General features: G+C 40.5%; 1 protein-coding gene across 1 annotated transcript; it reads right to left on the minus strand.

Annotated features, from left to right (window-relative positions):
* Positions 1–12205: 12205 nt before the first annotated feature.
* LOC100655886 (olfactory receptor 8A1-like) lies at positions 12206–13236 on the minus strand. Its single transcript, XM_003422604.3, has one exon. The coding sequence runs from the start codon at positions 13133–13135 to the stop codon at positions 12206–12208; it is 930 nt and encodes a 309-aa protein (XP_003422652.2). The 5' UTR covers positions 13136–13236.
* Between the last annotated feature and the right edge of the window lie 3262 nt (positions 13237–16498).

The following is a 16498-nucleotide window of genomic DNA, read 5'->3' on the forward strand; positions in this document are numbered from 1 at the left end:
TCGACTGAGGTTGAGTGATATGTTTCTGCTGTAGCTCCCATGAGTCCCAGAAGCAAGTGCCTTGCCATATTAGTGGGGATATTTCAAATAAGACTTAAACAAGGGCTGATTCTCCAGAAAAAGAAAGATGTCCTAATACTTGGAAGACAAATAATGACCACACCTCCTTCATACCACCACCTGAATTTCATTCACTTCCTCAGGAAGACTGTCTCTGAACTCAGAAACTCAGTTTGATTTCCTCCAGTTAAATGGTTTCATCACCCCTCTGCCTATGCAGCCACTTAGCACATTTCTAATTCGTTATTGATAATACCATGTACCACCCCTTAATAAAATTTTTTTCCTTGGGGTTTTATAAAGTGTACAAAAACAAAAAAACAAACCAACCTGTTTCGTCGAGTTGATTCTGACTCATAGCAACTCTATTGGACAAAGTAGATCTTCCCCATAGGGATTCAAAGGCTGTAATCTTTACAGAAGGAGACTGCCACATTTTTCTCTTGTGGAGCTGCTGGTGGGTTCTAACTACCAACTTGTTGGTTAGCAACACAGTGCTTAACCACTGCACTACCAGGGGTTCTTATAAATTGTATAATACAGCAACAACAACAACCCATTTGCCTTAAGGTCTATTTTGACTCATTGTAAACCTATAGGACAGAGTAGAACTGCCCTGTAGGGTTTCCTAAGTGCAGGTGATGGATTCGAGCTGCTGACCTTTTGGTTAGCAGCTGTAGCTCTTAACAGCTGCACCAACAGGACTCCCTTCACCACATAAAACCAAAACAAAATCCAGTGCTATTGAGTCGATTCCGACTCATAGCAACCCTATAGGACAGAGTAGGACTGCCCCATAGAGTTTCCAAGGAGTGCCTGGCGGATTTGAACTGCCAAGGCTTTGGTTAACAGTGGTAGCACTTAACCACTAGCCACCAGGATTTCCAAAACCTGACTTATGGCCCAGGCTGGGCTCGAACCACCAACCTTTCTAACAGGCCAACCTGCTAACAGATTGCGCCACAGAGACTTCAGTTTGACCACATAGTTAGCGTGAATTCCAGGTCCATGCACATGTGAGTGCAGACTGTGGTTGGGAATTCTCAGAAAAGAAAGTTTTTACGCTGTTTTTTTTTTTTTTTTCCTCCTTTCCCATCCAGAGCCAAGGTTGAGACCAGCCTGAAAGCTTGCACCATCACCATCTCCTTGTATGGGCAATTATTTTTCAGTTCATTCACTCAGTTTTCACTTTTTGGTTATGGATTTATGAGGGTGGTGGGGAGGTGAGGTGGCCTCAAATCTTACCCTCCACCCTCCATTCTCCTGGATCCCAGACTTGTTCATATGTGGAAACCTAGGCTTCTGACCTTCAAGGATTGGTAGACACTTCAAAGGCAAGCCTTGACTCCATCCTCACTAATACTGTCAGATACCTACATTCTTATCTTTTTTTTTTTTTTTTACTCCAAGGAACTCTTCTAATTTCAGACCAGCTAAATCATTCAGTAGCTTATCTTGTCATTTTTATTCAACATTTTGTCACTGTGTTCTAGTTTTTTGTTTTTTTTTTCTGAACACTGAACACCTAGCCCCATGAACTGTCCCTGTTCCTTCTTAAAGGGCCTTACTGCATTGTTCAGCTAGAGAACCATTAGCACACAACCTCCTCGGGTCTACACTTCCCCCACCAACCGATTCCCTCAGAGTCATATTTTTTTAGTTTGCTTTCTTTGTTCTTTTTTTGGTTTCTATTTTTTCTCCCTCTCTCCCTTCCTTCCTTTCCTTTCTCCTGCCCACCTTAGCCCTGTGCACCACCCCTGAAATTTCTCGAAGGGCCGTGCTGCAGCACTCAGCTAGAGAGTCACTGGCACATAGCCTCCTCATGTCTGCACCACGGTCATTGAATGGCTCCCTCAGTGCCATTTTTTGTTTGTCTTTTTGATGTTGTTTCTTGTCTCTCTTACCCTTCCTTCCTTTCCTTTCTCCCACCCACTTAGCCCTGTGAGCCACCCTCCCCTTCTTTATTGGCTGTACTGTCCTGCTCAGCTAGTGAACCTTTGGCCCAGAGCCTCCCTGGGTCTGCACCACCACCAGAGGCTGGCTCCCTCAGTGCCATATTTTTAATTTTATCTTTCCCCTTCTCCCTCCCACTTAGGATCTGCATGGCCACCGTGCTTTCCTGATGGGCCATGCTGTGCCACATGGTGAGAGAAGCATCAGCTTACCGCCACCTTAATTTCACCCTAACCCCAATGGCTGGCTCCCTCAGCCAAAAATTTATTTTTGTTTTGTTTTCTTCTTGTTTCTTCTCCCTCTTTCCCTTCTTTCTTCCACCCACCTAGCCCTGTGTTCCACCCACGCCCATTCTAGGTAGACTAAGCCATGCTGTTTGGATTTAGGGTAACTGGCACAAAACCTTGCTGAGTCAGCCTTGCTCACACCCACTGAATATTACCGTGCTGACAATTTATTTACTTCCCCCCATTTTTAAAAAAAAAAAATTTTTTTTATTGTGCTTTAAGTGAAAGCTTACAAATCAAGTCGGTCTTTCATACAAAAATTTATATACATCTTGCTATATACTCCTAGTTGCTCTCCCCCTAATAAGACAGCACTTTCCCCCTCTCCACCCTGTATTCCCCATGTCCTGTCCCCTCTGCCTTCTCGTCTCCCCTCTAGACAGGAGTTGCCCACATAGTCTCATGTGTCTACTTGAGTGAAGAAGCTCACTCCTCACCAGTATCATTTTCTATCTTATAGTCCAGTCGAGTCTCTGTCTGAAGAGTTGGCCTTGGGAGTGGTGCCCATCTTGGGCTAACAGAAGGCCTGGAGACCATGACCTCTGGAATCCTTCTAGTCTCAGTCAGACCATTAAGTCTGGTGTTTTTAAGAGAATTTTAGGCCTGCATCTCAATGCTCTTCTGCTTCCTGAGCGATTCTCTAGTGTGCTCCTTTTCAGGGCAGTCATGTGTTGCAGCCAGGCACCATCTAGTTCTTCTGGTCTCAGGATGATGTAGTCTCTGATTTATGTGGCCCTTTCTGTCTCTTGGCCTCATAATTACCTTGTGTCTTTGGTATTCTTCATTCTGTTTTGCTCCAGATGGGTTGAGACTAATCGATGCATCTTAGATGGCTGCTTGGTAACATTTAAGACCCAAGATGTCACTCACCAAAGTGGGATGCAGAATGTTTTCTTAATAGATTTTTATTATGCTAATTGATCTAGATGTCCCCTGAAACCATGGTTCCCAGACCCCCATCCCTGCTGCTGTGGCCTTTAAAGCATTCCGCGTATTCAGGAAACTTCTTTGCTTTTTTGGTTTAGTCCAGTTTTGCTGACCTTTCCTGTACTGTGTGTTGTTTTTCCCTTCACCTAAAATTGTTCTCGTCTGCTATCTAATTAGTGAATATCCTGCTCCCTCCCTCCCTCCCCACCCTCGCAATCATCAAAGAATATTTTCTTCTCTGTGTAAACTATTTCTTGAGTACTTGTAGTAGTGGTTTCATACAATATTTGTCCTTTTGCAACTGATTAATTTCACTTGCATAATGCCTTCCAGATTCCTCTATGTTATGAAATGTTTCACGGATTCATCATTGTTCTTTATCGATGCCTAGTATTCCATTGTGTGACTATATCATAATTTATTTATCCACTCATCTGTTGATGGGCACCTTGGTTGCTTCCATCTTTTTGCTTTTGTAAACTGTGCTGCAATGAACATGGGTGTGCATATATCTGTTCATGTAAAGTTGTTATTTCTCTAGGATGTATTTGAAGGAGTGGGATTGCTGGATCATATGGTAGTTCTATTTCTAGCTTTTTAAGGAAATGCCAAATAGATTTCCAAAGTGGTTGTACCATTTTACATTCCCATCAGCATTGTATAAGTGTTCTTGTCTCTCCTCACCCTCTCCAACATTGATTATTTTGTGTTTATGGATTGATGCCAGGCTTGTTGGAGTGCGATGTTATCTCATGGTGGTTTTAATTTGTATTTCTCTAATGTCTAATGATTGTGAGCATTTTCTCATGTATCAGTTAGCTGCCTGAATGTCTTCTTTGGTGAAGTGCCTGGGCATATACTCTTTCCATTTAGGATGATGTCGGCTGTTGCCTTCACTTAAATGCCCTTTATCATGTTGAGGAATTTTCCTTCTATTCCTTCTATTCGCATTTTGCTGCTTGAGTGAGGTAGCTTGATTATTTATGCCTTTGAATCTCTAACATCCTGTCACCAGATGGGTAGAGGTGTTACCAGATCTATGGGCCTAGAAGTCCATTCACTTTTCTTGTATGGATTCAGCTCAGGTGTACAGTTAGATGGTCATCAAGTGTGTGGTACAGGCTCTGTCCTACAGTCTTAGAGGGGCAGGTGTGTTTGGTGTAGGCACAGGTTTCTGGTTGCAGCATGGGATCACACTCTGAGCAAGGCAGTGGCTGAAAACTGTCCCTTGAGTGGCTGTGAGGAAAGCATGTCCCTGTTCAGTATAGAACACAGGTGGGTGGGTTCTGCTGCTGGACCATGGGCACCCAATGCTTTTGGTTGTAAGACTGTTGGTACCACTTATCCTTGGAGCCCTGTTGCAGGTGGATAGGTGATGTTGGTGGAGCCACCAGCCCTCAAGTTCCTGATGTGGGAAAGTCACACCCTGTCTAATAGGCAAAGTGGTGTCAAACATCAAAAACCCACCTCTCTACTGCACAGCTGAAACAGTTAATGTCAGATCTCAAGCCCATACAGCATTGCAGTAACAAGGGCCTAATCTCCTGAAATGGGCCTACACAGGTCCATGCAGGGCTGAAATGTATTCAAAGTCTGCAGATCATTTGTGCCTGGACAGGAGCTACTTCTGTCTTTAGTTCCCCAGCTTAGTGGAGCTGGCAGATTATCTTTTCTCCCAAGTGTTAATTTATTTCTTCTCCACGGCTGGGAGAATGGCTCAAGATGTACAGCAGGACCTATCTGAGGCCCAGGGTAGTCAATGTCCACCGAAGCCAACTTGGAGGCTGGGGACATGGAAAAATTATCACATGTACTTAGCTTTTGCCACGAACACCATTCTTTTCTAGTTCCGGAGGTGTGAGTAGACTATGTGTCTCACTGTTTCTCCCTGAGAAAATCCTGTCCCAAATGCTACTGCCAGCCCTGCCATGGTCCCTCAAGGGGATCGTGCCTGAGGGGTACTGTTCCCTCTGAATCAGGTCCGGAAACTGTTTGCCACTGCTGAACTGTTTCTCCCTCCCCCTGCCACTCAGCCTGATTTCCTAACTTTGATATTCAGGGCTCCTAGCTTGTCATATATACAAATGTTTCACTTGTTTTTTCCAGTCTTTGTTGTAAGAGGGATCTCTGGAAATGAATAACTACTCTGCCATCTTGGCCCTGCCCAGCGTCTGCTTCTTAAAAACTTTGAGCAGCCATCTGTGATACTCCCTTGGCTCCATTTCATCTGGAGCAGGGAGAATGAAGAAAACCAAAGACACAAGGGGAAGAGTAGTCCAAAGGACTTATTTACCATAACTACCGTAGCCTCCACCAGACTGAGTCTAGCACAACCAGGTGATGGCTGGCTACCACCACCAATTGCTCTGACAGGGGTCACAGTAGAGGGTCCTGAAGGGAGCTGGAGAAAAATGTAGAACAAATTTCTAACTGACAAAAAAGACCAGGCTTATGGTCTGAAAGAGACTGGAGAAACCCTGATAGTATGGCCCCCAGACACCCTTTTAACTCAGTACTGAAGTCACTCCTCAGGTTCATGCTTCCACCAAACATTAGACAGGCCCATCAAAAAAAAGAGACTAAATGAGCACACCAGTTCAGAGGCAAGGAGGAGACAGGAAAGTTGGTAAGGGGGAACCTAAGGTTGAGAAGGGGACAGTGTTAACACATTGTCAGGTTTGCAACCAATGTCATGAAACAATATGTGTAGTAATTGTTTAATGAGAAACTAATTTGCTCTCTAAACCTTCATCTAAAGTACAATAATAAAATACAATAAAAGTCCTGTGTTTGAAAAAAAATTTTTTTAATTGTTATAACTACAGGGATTTTTAAATAAAAAAATGATAAATTTCTTCTGTAACGCTGCATAAAAAATATTTAGAAGTGGAAGTTGGCTCACTGAGTGGGGAGAAATAATTGGACCAATTTTCCCAGAATCTTCCCTGGAGTTTCCCCTGTCCATTCCCCTTGAGTCTTCTTTGTGTTGTCTGCCTGCCAGAATGCAGACCTATGATGGTTTCTGTTTTCCTCATGACTGAACAAATGACCATATACTTGCACTACTGTGATGCATCTTGAGATAAGGTCAGGAGTCCCTGACAAAATGGAAAAAAATGTGGTGTGTTTCCAGAGAACGGGACTTATGGAGTGTTGCATAATCACTGCCATCTTGTGGTGTCCCACAGGGGTTACCTTGCCCCAGTTCCTTCAGCAGAGGCATCTTTTAACCTCATTACCCAGGATCACAGTTGTACTGTCCCACCTCTCCAAAACCAGACTGAAAAAAGATTCCCTTTATTTGTTGTTTTAAAAACATAGATAAAACATTAGCCATTTCAACATTTTTCATGTGTACAATTCAATGAGACCAATTACATGTTGTGTAACCATCACCAATTATCTATTGCTGACTTTTCATCTCCTAAAAAAAACTCAACGCTACCCAAACAATGAGTGCCCCTTTTCCCTGTCTCTCCTGGCAACTGCTATTAAACTCTGATCTCTATACATTTGCCAATTCTAGGCATTTCACATTAGTGAGATCATACAATATTTGTATTTTTCTGTTTGACTTATTTCATTCAGAAAAATGTTTTCAAGGTTCATCCATGTTGTGGCATGCATCAGAACTTCATTTCTCTTTATGGCTGCATAGTATTCCATTACCTGTTGATGAACATTTGGGTTGTTTCCACCTTTTGGCTATTATGCATAGTGCTGCAATGAGCACTGGTGTACAGCTTCTATTTGTATCGCTGCTTTCAAGTTTCTTTGGTATATACCTAAGAGTGGAATTGCTGGGTCATATGATAGATATCATCGTGTTTAACTTTTTGAAGAACACCTACCATTTTTCACAGTGGCTGTATTATTTTTCCTACCCACCAGCCAGTGGCATCACTAGGAGGGTGTGAGGGGTTCAGATCTCACCCCCTGACATTGTCAGGAGACTGAAACCAAAATGACCCCAGGGTCAGTGGTGGCAGTGGGTTTGCAGGTGCCACAGGGGAGAGGCTCCCAAGGCACCGGCTTGGTAGTGTGGTGTCATCAGTAACCCAGTGCAGTTAATCATCACAACTCCTCTCACCTGCCAGTCAAGAGAGGATCGTGTTCATCTTGCCCAATGGGAAAGGGGAAAAACTGCAGGGAGACAAAGGGTGTGGACCAGGAGGAGTGTGGTTGTGTGACCTTGTGCTCTTTGAGGAGCCAGGGTGGGGCAGGACAGATCTGCTGTACTCAAGGTGGTGGGTTTAGGGGGCTTCACTGGCTGCCCTGCCCACCCATCAGTTACTGTACTGGGTGACACCAATCGTAGTGGTTCCATTGTCACTAGTAATGGATGAGGGTTCTGATTTCTCCACATGATTGCTAACTTTAGTCACTTTCTGTTTTTTTTTTATCTTAGCCACCCTAGTGTGAATGAAGTATTATCTCATTGCGGTTTTGATTTGCATCTCCGTAACAGCTTATGTCCAAACGAAACCTAATGCTATGGAGACCACTTGTGCAATGGTTGTGCCTTTTTCGGCTAACCGAAAGGTCGGCAGTTCCAATCACTAGCCACTCCTTGAAAACCCTATGGGGCAATTCTACTCTGTCCTATAGGGTTGCTGTGAGTCAGAATCCACTCAATGGCAATGGGCTTGGTTTGGTTTTGGTAACAGCTAATGATGTTGAACATCTTTTCAGGTACTTTTTGAAGAAATATCTATTCAGGTCATTTGCTCATTTTTTGATTGGATTGTATTTTTCTTGTTCTTTTTTTTTGTTGTTAAGTGCTGCCAAGTTGGTTCCGTCTCATTGCGGTCCTATGTACAAAAGAAGGAAATACTGCCTGGTCCTGTGCTGTCCTCACAATTGTTGTTATGCTTGAGCCCATTGTAGCCACTGTGTCAATCCATCTTGTTAAGAGTTTTCCTGTTTTTCAATGACCTTCTACTTTACCAAGCATGATATCCTTCTCCAGTGACAGATCCATCCTGATAACCAGTACAAAGGATGTTAGAGAAAGTCTGGCCACCTTTGCTTCTACAGAGCTTATACACATATACCCCCACAGCAAGACAAAGTGGCAGATGCATGGGGGTATGTGTAATATACATATATACATTTGTTGTTGCTGTTAGGTGCCTTCGAGTCAGTTCTAACTCATAGCAACCCTATACACAACAGAAAGAAACACTGCCCAGTCTTGAGCCATCCTTACAATCATTGTTATGCTTGAGCTCATTGTTGTAGCCACTGTGTCAATCCACTTCGTTCAGGGTCTTCCTCTTTCCACTGACCCTGTACCTTGCCAAGCATGATGTCTTTCTCCAGAGACTGATCCCTCCTGACAACATGTCCAAAGTATGTAAGATGCAGTCTTGCCATCGTTGCTTCTAAGGAACATTCTAGTTGTACTTCTTCCAAGACAGATTTGTTCGTTCTTTTGGCAGTCCATGGTATATTCAATATTCTTCTCTAACACCACAATTCAAAGGCTTCAATTCTTCATTGGTCTTCCTTATTCATTGCCCAGTTTTCACAGGCATATGATGTGATTGAAAATACCATGGCTTGGGTCAGGCACACCTTAGCCTTCAAGGTGATATCTTTGCTTTTCAACACTTTAAAGAGGTCCTTTGTGGCAGATTTACCCAATGCAATGTGTCTTTTGATTTTTTGACTGCTGCTTCCATGGCTGTAGATTGTGGATCCACACAAATGTATATTGGTATTAATATGTATTTTAACACAAATAAATTGTGTTTTATATGTTGTACCCATTTACACAGCAGTGTATCTCTAAGGTCTATCCATGTTGCTATGTCAACAGCTACCTCATTGCTTCACAGTCCTCATGAAGTGCCTCCATATTTTATCTGTCTACTCTCTAGATGATGAACAACTTTAGCATACAAATAATGCTACAGTGAACATGTTGGTACATGCCCCTTTTTGACCTGTAAGGGGATTACTTTGGGATACGTATCCTGTTCCTGAAGTGCTAGATTCTAGGAATATATATACTACAATTCCCCAACTAATATTATATTACTATCCATTATGGCTACAAGTACATGAAGATTTTATATTCCTAGAAGTCCAGTAGATCTAGTTTTTGTCAGTCTGGTAGGTATAAAGAGAAATCTCATTTATACTTCTCTGACTAGTAATGCATTTGGACATCTCTTCATTTGTTTGGCAGCATTTCTGATTTTGTCTTATATATATTGCCTGTTCTTATATGGTGCCATTTTTCCTGTTGATTTTCAGAATTTAGTTGTATATTCTACTTATTAATCACTTTTCAGCTTTAGACTCAACAAATATCTTCTTCTATTCCATTATCTTTCTATTCCTCTTGTCCATGGGGATACTTAGCTGAATAAGACTTCATAGCTTTGATGTAATCAAATTCACCCAATTTTTTTTGCTTTATGAGTCTCAATGTTGAAGTTTTTATTAAAAAGAGAAGCATTTCTCACCTTAGGTAATAGATATTCTGCTGTAAAGATTTACAGTGTTGGAAACTCTGTGGAGCAGTTCAACTCTACCCTATAGAGTCGCTATGATTCAGAATTGACTTGACAGCAGTGGGTTCCAGTTTATTCTTTTTTAAATTCATTGGTGGTAGATTTCTCAGCTCTAGGAGAGGACATGCAGGAGAAAGTGAATATGGTAGACATTTTGGAATGGCTCCATTCTGCACTCCTATTCAGAGTGGTTAAAAATTCCAGAGGCCTTTTGCAGCTAGAGTTCTGAGTATGAATTTGTTTTACTAATTAAATGCAGTCATGTGAGCTTTGGGGGGTGGGAGTGATGTGGCAACCAACCTTCAGGTGGAAGTGCTATTGACAAGCAAGTTTATGTAGGCCCATGTATCTAGAATGCTTGTCTACATTTCTGTTGTTTATGTACCAGTTTTATGTGTGTGAGAGGCATTTTTCATGGTGGCAATAGTGCCAGAAGCAGTAGGAGTTTTCTGACCTCTAGGTCATATCTAGTCTGCTGCCTCTTTGGACTTAATAGTCCAGTAGGCCTCCCTAATCCCTGTTTATCAAATTATTAAAAAACTAACACAAAAACTGAGAATATAATCTTCAGTATTAAATCTCTATCTACTTGAGAATATAGAATTATTTCACTTTTTCATGTCTGACTGATGCAGTATTAACCAAAAAAACCAAACCTATTGCAATCGAGTTGATTCCAACTCATAGCACCTCTATAGGACAGAGTAGAACTGTCTCATAGTTTTCAAAGGAGCAGCTGGTGAATTTGAACTGCCAACCTTTTGTTTGGCAGCCAAGCTCTTTACCACTGTACCACCAGGGCTCCATATTGCTTAAGATACTTAAAAATGACAAATACTGATATACCATTTTTCCTAAGGCAATAATAAATAACAATTAAGAGAATTTCTACATATCTTTTGCAGTGCATGGCCACTGATACTTTTACATGAATCTCTGATATCGTTCCAGACAAAACTGGGAAGATACTGTGCCACATGCCAATTGGATTTACTGAGTCAGGTTGGCAGGAGATGCAGATCAATCAGTTATTTAGGGAGTAACAAAGACTGCAGCATTGCCTAATATCTCCTTGGGCATCTGGAAGGAATGGAGAGATAGTATAATAGGGGAAGTTATTTTCAAAAGGAGATTGAAATTGGAAAATTATAATTAGGATAAGGCATAGGCTGTACAAGCAGACAAGAGAAAGAGGATAATGAGTTGTGAGTTTGAATCCCAGTGTTGCAAGTTTACCAGTTATGTAAGCCTAAGAAATTACTTAACCTCTTTAAATCAAAGTTTTCTCATTTCAGAAAATGAAAAAATTAATTAAAACACTTAGAAGACATCTTAGGATTCAAAAGTATTTGATGCTATGTTGATGATGGTGGTGGTGGGAATTGAATTAAGGGACCATTTAGAAGATGTTGGGCAGGAATAAGTAGAGAGTAAAAGTAAAATGGGAGAGAAGGAGAAAGAAGAGAAGGTAGAAATCTAGTTGAGGAAGAGATTGTGTGTTATTTCTTGGTGACTTTCAATTTCATCTGTTTTGTCTTGTGTACACCAAAGGGCGAATTATGAGAATTAGTTTGGGTAATATACTCTCTATAAAAAAAAAAAAATTAAAATCAAACATCCCTCTTAGAGTCATTGATGAAAGTTTTAGATTTAATTTATATTATAATCCAGATAGGTAATATTTATCAGAGGGCCAAAGATAGAGAAAGCTGAACCTAGATGGAAAACATAAACTTGAAATTGGCAAGCCTGAGACAGAGTCAAACATGAAATACATGAAAGTAAAAAAGGGAGAGAAAGATGTGTGGATGCATTTAATCAGTCATGTTGTGAAATATTTGGTCTTTATCAATGTGTGTGTAAATCTTTAGAGTACTTTCCCACTATATTTATATCTCAGTTTTCAACTCGAGAGAGAATAATGACTTTTGCAACCAAACACTCTTCTTCATGTATTCTGCATGGTAGTCTTCACCTCCTTGTTCCTTATACTGTTAATTAGAGGGTTCAACATGGGAATCACTGTGGTGTAGAACACGGAGTCCACGTTCTCCTGGGACAGTGAACTGACCACGGATGGTTTTAAGTACATGAATGCAGCAGATCCATAGAACAACTCTACTGCTTCAAGGTGGTATAGATGGTAATAAATAATGAATGACTCCCAAACTAAATGCTTAAGGTTAAAAGTTTATGTTAAATTACAATTAAGTTAGTCAATATTTAACAAAGGGCTCAGAATAGAGAGAATAGATTGCAAATAAAAGAAAATATGAACTTGAAAATAGCTGGTTGTAAATACTAAGACACAAGAGAGGCTGCGAAAAAAGAGAGAAGAATGAGGGAAGACATTCACCAACCATGTGGAGAACTGATATTCCTCATCCAGGACTGGACTTTCCTCTGGTATTTATAATAACTTAATTGTAAAACTCAGAAAGGGTAATAACATTTGCATCAAGACAATTTTCTTCTCAGTGTTTTCTGCATGGCAGCTTTCACCTCCTTGTTCCTTAGACTGTAAATTAGAGGGTTTATCATGGGGATCACTGTAGTGTAGAACACAGAGGCCACATTCTCTTGGGCCAAGGAACTGGCTGTGGAAGGTTTTAGATACATGAATGTAGTAGATCCATAGAACATTACCACAGCTGTAAGGTGGGAACTGCAGGTGCTGAAGGCTTTGGACCTTCCCTCTGTGCTCCTGATATGGAGGATGCTGGAGAGGATGAAGGCATAGGAGACAAGGACTGTTGAACTGGAGACTATGATGTTGAATCCAGCCAAAAAGAAAACTGTCATCTCAATGTCATAGGTGCTAGAGCAGGAGAGCTTCATGAGAGGGAGGATATCACAGAAGTAATGACTGATGAGGCTCTCACAATAGGACAGTTTTAACATGAGGCCAGTCTCTATCGTTGAGCCAATGAACCCCATGATGTAGACTGCAGCCAGTAGCAGAAAGCAGATTTGATGCGACATAATGATGTTATAAAGCAAAGGGCTGCAGATGGCAACATAGCGGTCGTAGGCCATCACTGTCAACATGTAACACTCGGCAACAACAAAAACAAGGAAAAAGTAGAGCTGTGACATGCACCCCACATAAGATATGCTGTTCTTCTCTGACACAAAGTTCACCAGCATTTTAGGAGTACTGACAGAGGAGTAACACATATCAACAAATGACAAATTGCTGAGGAAGTAGTACATGGGGGTGTGAAGCTGGGAATTCAGACAAATGAGCACTATCATGCCCAGGTTCCCCACCATGGTGACCATGTAGATCCCTAGAAAGAGGAAGAAGAGAGGGAGCTGGAGCTCTGGCCGATTTGTTAATCCTCCTAGAATGAAGTCTGTCACAGTAGAGTGATTCTCTGCAGCCATTTTCCTGGGGTCGGAAGCCTGTGGGGCCGGGAAAGAAAAACTGCATGAAAGGCTGTAATTCTCCTTGATGAAGCTATTTTGAGCATTTGTCTCAAGCTTAGAGATCCTGGGCTATTTCTTTCTTTGACTGTTGTAAAAATGCAGATAATACTACATTGGTCAATTCAACATTTTTCATGTTACAGTTCAGTGAGAATTATTACATCAGTCAGGCCGTGTAATAATCACCAATATCCATGACCAAATTTTTCATCACCATAAACAGAAACTCAGTGTTCTAAATAATGATTCTGCTTTTCTGTCTTCTGCCTTTCGTTACCACCACTAAACTCTGATCTCTATAGGTTTGCCTACCCTAGGTATATATTATTATTAGTGAGCTCATTCAATATTTGTTGTTTTGTGGTTGGCTTATTTCACTCAGCCTAATTTTTTCAAGGTTTATCCATGTCGTGGCATGGGTTGGAAGACTTCATATTGTCAAGATGTCAATATTACCTAAAGCCATATATAAATTCAACACAATAACCACCAAAGTTCCAATAGCCTTTTTTGCATAAATGGAAAAGTCAATCCTCAAAATTATATAGAAATCCAAAGGGACTCAAATAGCCAAAGCAATCCTGAAAAGAAGAATAGAGTAAGCGGACTCACACTTCCTGGTCTCAAAGCATATTACAGGCAGTACCTGGGTTATGAAAGAGATCCGTTCATGACCGTGTCTTTCAGTTGAATGTGCAGGTAAGTTGGAACAGGTGCATACAATTCTTATTTAGCCTTCCATTAGTGTAAGAAAAGGCTTGAAGGCTTTCCAAGAATTTTAAGGCTGCCTTGCAGTAAGGGAAGATGATTGTGATTGTGACTGTGATGTAGAATTTGTTGCAAGTAGGGTTTGGTTCAATCATTTCAAAGTGAGGGCAAATTTACAAAACATTAAAGGGCAAGGAAGAGTTGTCTGTAAGTCAGATGCTCCTAACACAAGACTGCCTTAATCAAAACAGCCTAGCACTTGTAAATGACAGACCTGTAGACTAATGGAATAGAATCAAGAATCCAGAGATAAGTGCACACATCTGTGGTCAATTAATCTTCAACGAGGTCATGAAATCCAACAAATAGGGAAAGAATAGTAACTTTAATAAATGGTGCTGGGACAACTGGATATCCACATGCAACAGAATGAAAGTAGACCCATACATCACACCATATACAGAAACTAATGCTAAATGGATCAAAGACCTAACTGTGTGCCTTAAAACCATAAAATGATTAGAAGAAAGTATAGACGTAATGGTTCTGGACATAGTCTTCAACAATGGATTCTTAGATATGATACCAAATTCAGAAGGAACAAAAAGCAAATCAGATAATGGGATCTCATCAAAATGATAAACTTCTAAGCTCTTTGTGGATGCATTTTCCCCTTACTCCTGCTGTTTATTGGGAGGAAGACAAGCACCTGAACATTTCAGAGATCATGAAGATAAGAGGAAAAGGGGCCAAGATCTTGAACTTTTACCACTGTTTTTCAAATATTGTAGTTCTCAAGTGTAGTCACTGGACCATTGGCGTCACCTGGGGCTTATTAGAATTGCAAACTCTCAGGCCTTGCTTCAGACCTACTGAATCAAGAACCCTGGGGTTGGGACCTGAGCCAACAATCTGTGTTTTAAGAAACTCTACAGATGATGCTGATACAGGCTAATGTTTAATAGCCTTTTATCTAGAAGAAAGAAGTAGTAGATTTTGTATTTTGAAGTTGGAGGTATGTTTTGCTGCAGAAATGAAATTTCCTTGTCATTTATGCCATTTTCAAATATTCACTGAATGTGAGCATTTGAATACCTATCTCAAATCTATATAGTCAGTGTCAGGGTGGTATGTCTCTATCATTGAGTGGCAAGTCAATTGCTGCATCTGGAAAATGAAGAATTATATCAATTCCCAAGGTGATTGTAAAAATAACATGTGATTATGCATGTTTAGAAATATTTTTTCAAACATTCAGAGTGTACAGAAATACGAGTTGTATTAGGTGGCTGGAATTTGTTCTTAGTTTTTCTTGGGGTTTGAGGGCCTAAGACAGTGATTCTCAACATTGGCTGGAGTATTGAATAAGTATTGATGTCTGGGTCCCACCTACAGAAATTCTGATTTAATTAATTGTTGACCTAAGGTCATATAACCAGTAGGAGGTAGAACTGGTCTAAATCCAAGGACTTCCGAATATCAGTCTATTTCGTCTCCAGTGGAGTAAGCTATTTTGCTATAGATATGTTTGTGTAGCACATTTTTATTATTTAGTAAATTTATTGAATTTTTGGAGGTAGGCAGAGGAGGGATCTTGTTGCTAATTTCTGATGCAATTTTTAAATTACAAAGGAAGTACAGGTATATTGTAGAAAATTAGAAATAGAAATAAGCCAAAACCATTTGTAATAAAGACAGTGTATTCCCACTGCCCAGAGACTAACATTGGTACTAAATATCCTTCTAGATTTTTCTATGTGTATACATATACACACAACAAAAAAAAATTTTTTTTTGTGACTTGGTTTTTCTGTGCAGCACTTAAAAAATGTATAGTCTCACTTGATTCCTGTAATAATTCCAGTACTAACACTATTTCCTTGTCCTACAGGCAAGCAAGTCTTTTAAACCTTAGGATTGGTGTAAAGACAAGAACATGTTACCCCATTATAAGCTTTAGTGTTAAATTATTGGCAGCAAGGTATTTAAATCATAATAACTAGAAGATTTTTTACTATTATTTCCATTTATTCCAATGGAGAAAGAGGTCCCTGGGTAGTGTAAATGGTTAACATGCTCTGTTGCTGTTTGAAAGGTTGGTGGTTTATGTCCATCCTGAGGCACATAGAAAGAAAGACTTCATGAACTGCTTCTGAAAAATCAGCCACTGAAACCCTGTGGTGCACAGTTCTACTTTGACACACATAGCTTCACCATGAGTCAGAATCGACTCGATGGCAACTGGTTTTACCACAAAGTAGAAAACAATTTTCTTCCAGATAACAATACATTTGAAAAAACCTTACATATGCCCTTATACCCAATCTGAGTCTCCTGAAACAGTAAGAAACATAGAAAATCCACTTTGAATCTACCATTACCAGAAGTCAAAATTCTTTACAAAGCGGTGCAGACTGAACACTGTTCACTCAGAGCAGAGCAGACATGAATGCCATTCCATAGAAAAATTTAGTTTTACCAGGCCATCAGATGCTCAGGATTGCTGCTGATAAGAACACAGCACATAGAAAAAAGCATTTAGAGATGAAGGGTAGCGTGTTTGTAAATAGGCTGCTTTAGAAACAGGAGTTCAACAAAGGAAAGATTAGTCCA

The sequence above is a fragment of the Loxodonta africana genome, chromosome 15, assembly GCF_030014295.1.
Source record: "Loxodonta africana isolate mLoxAfr1 chromosome 15, mLoxAfr1.hap2, whole genome shotgun sequence".
In the NCBI taxonomy this organism is placed as follows: domain Eukaryota; kingdom Metazoa; phylum Chordata; class Mammalia; order Proboscidea; family Elephantidae; genus Loxodonta; species Loxodonta africana.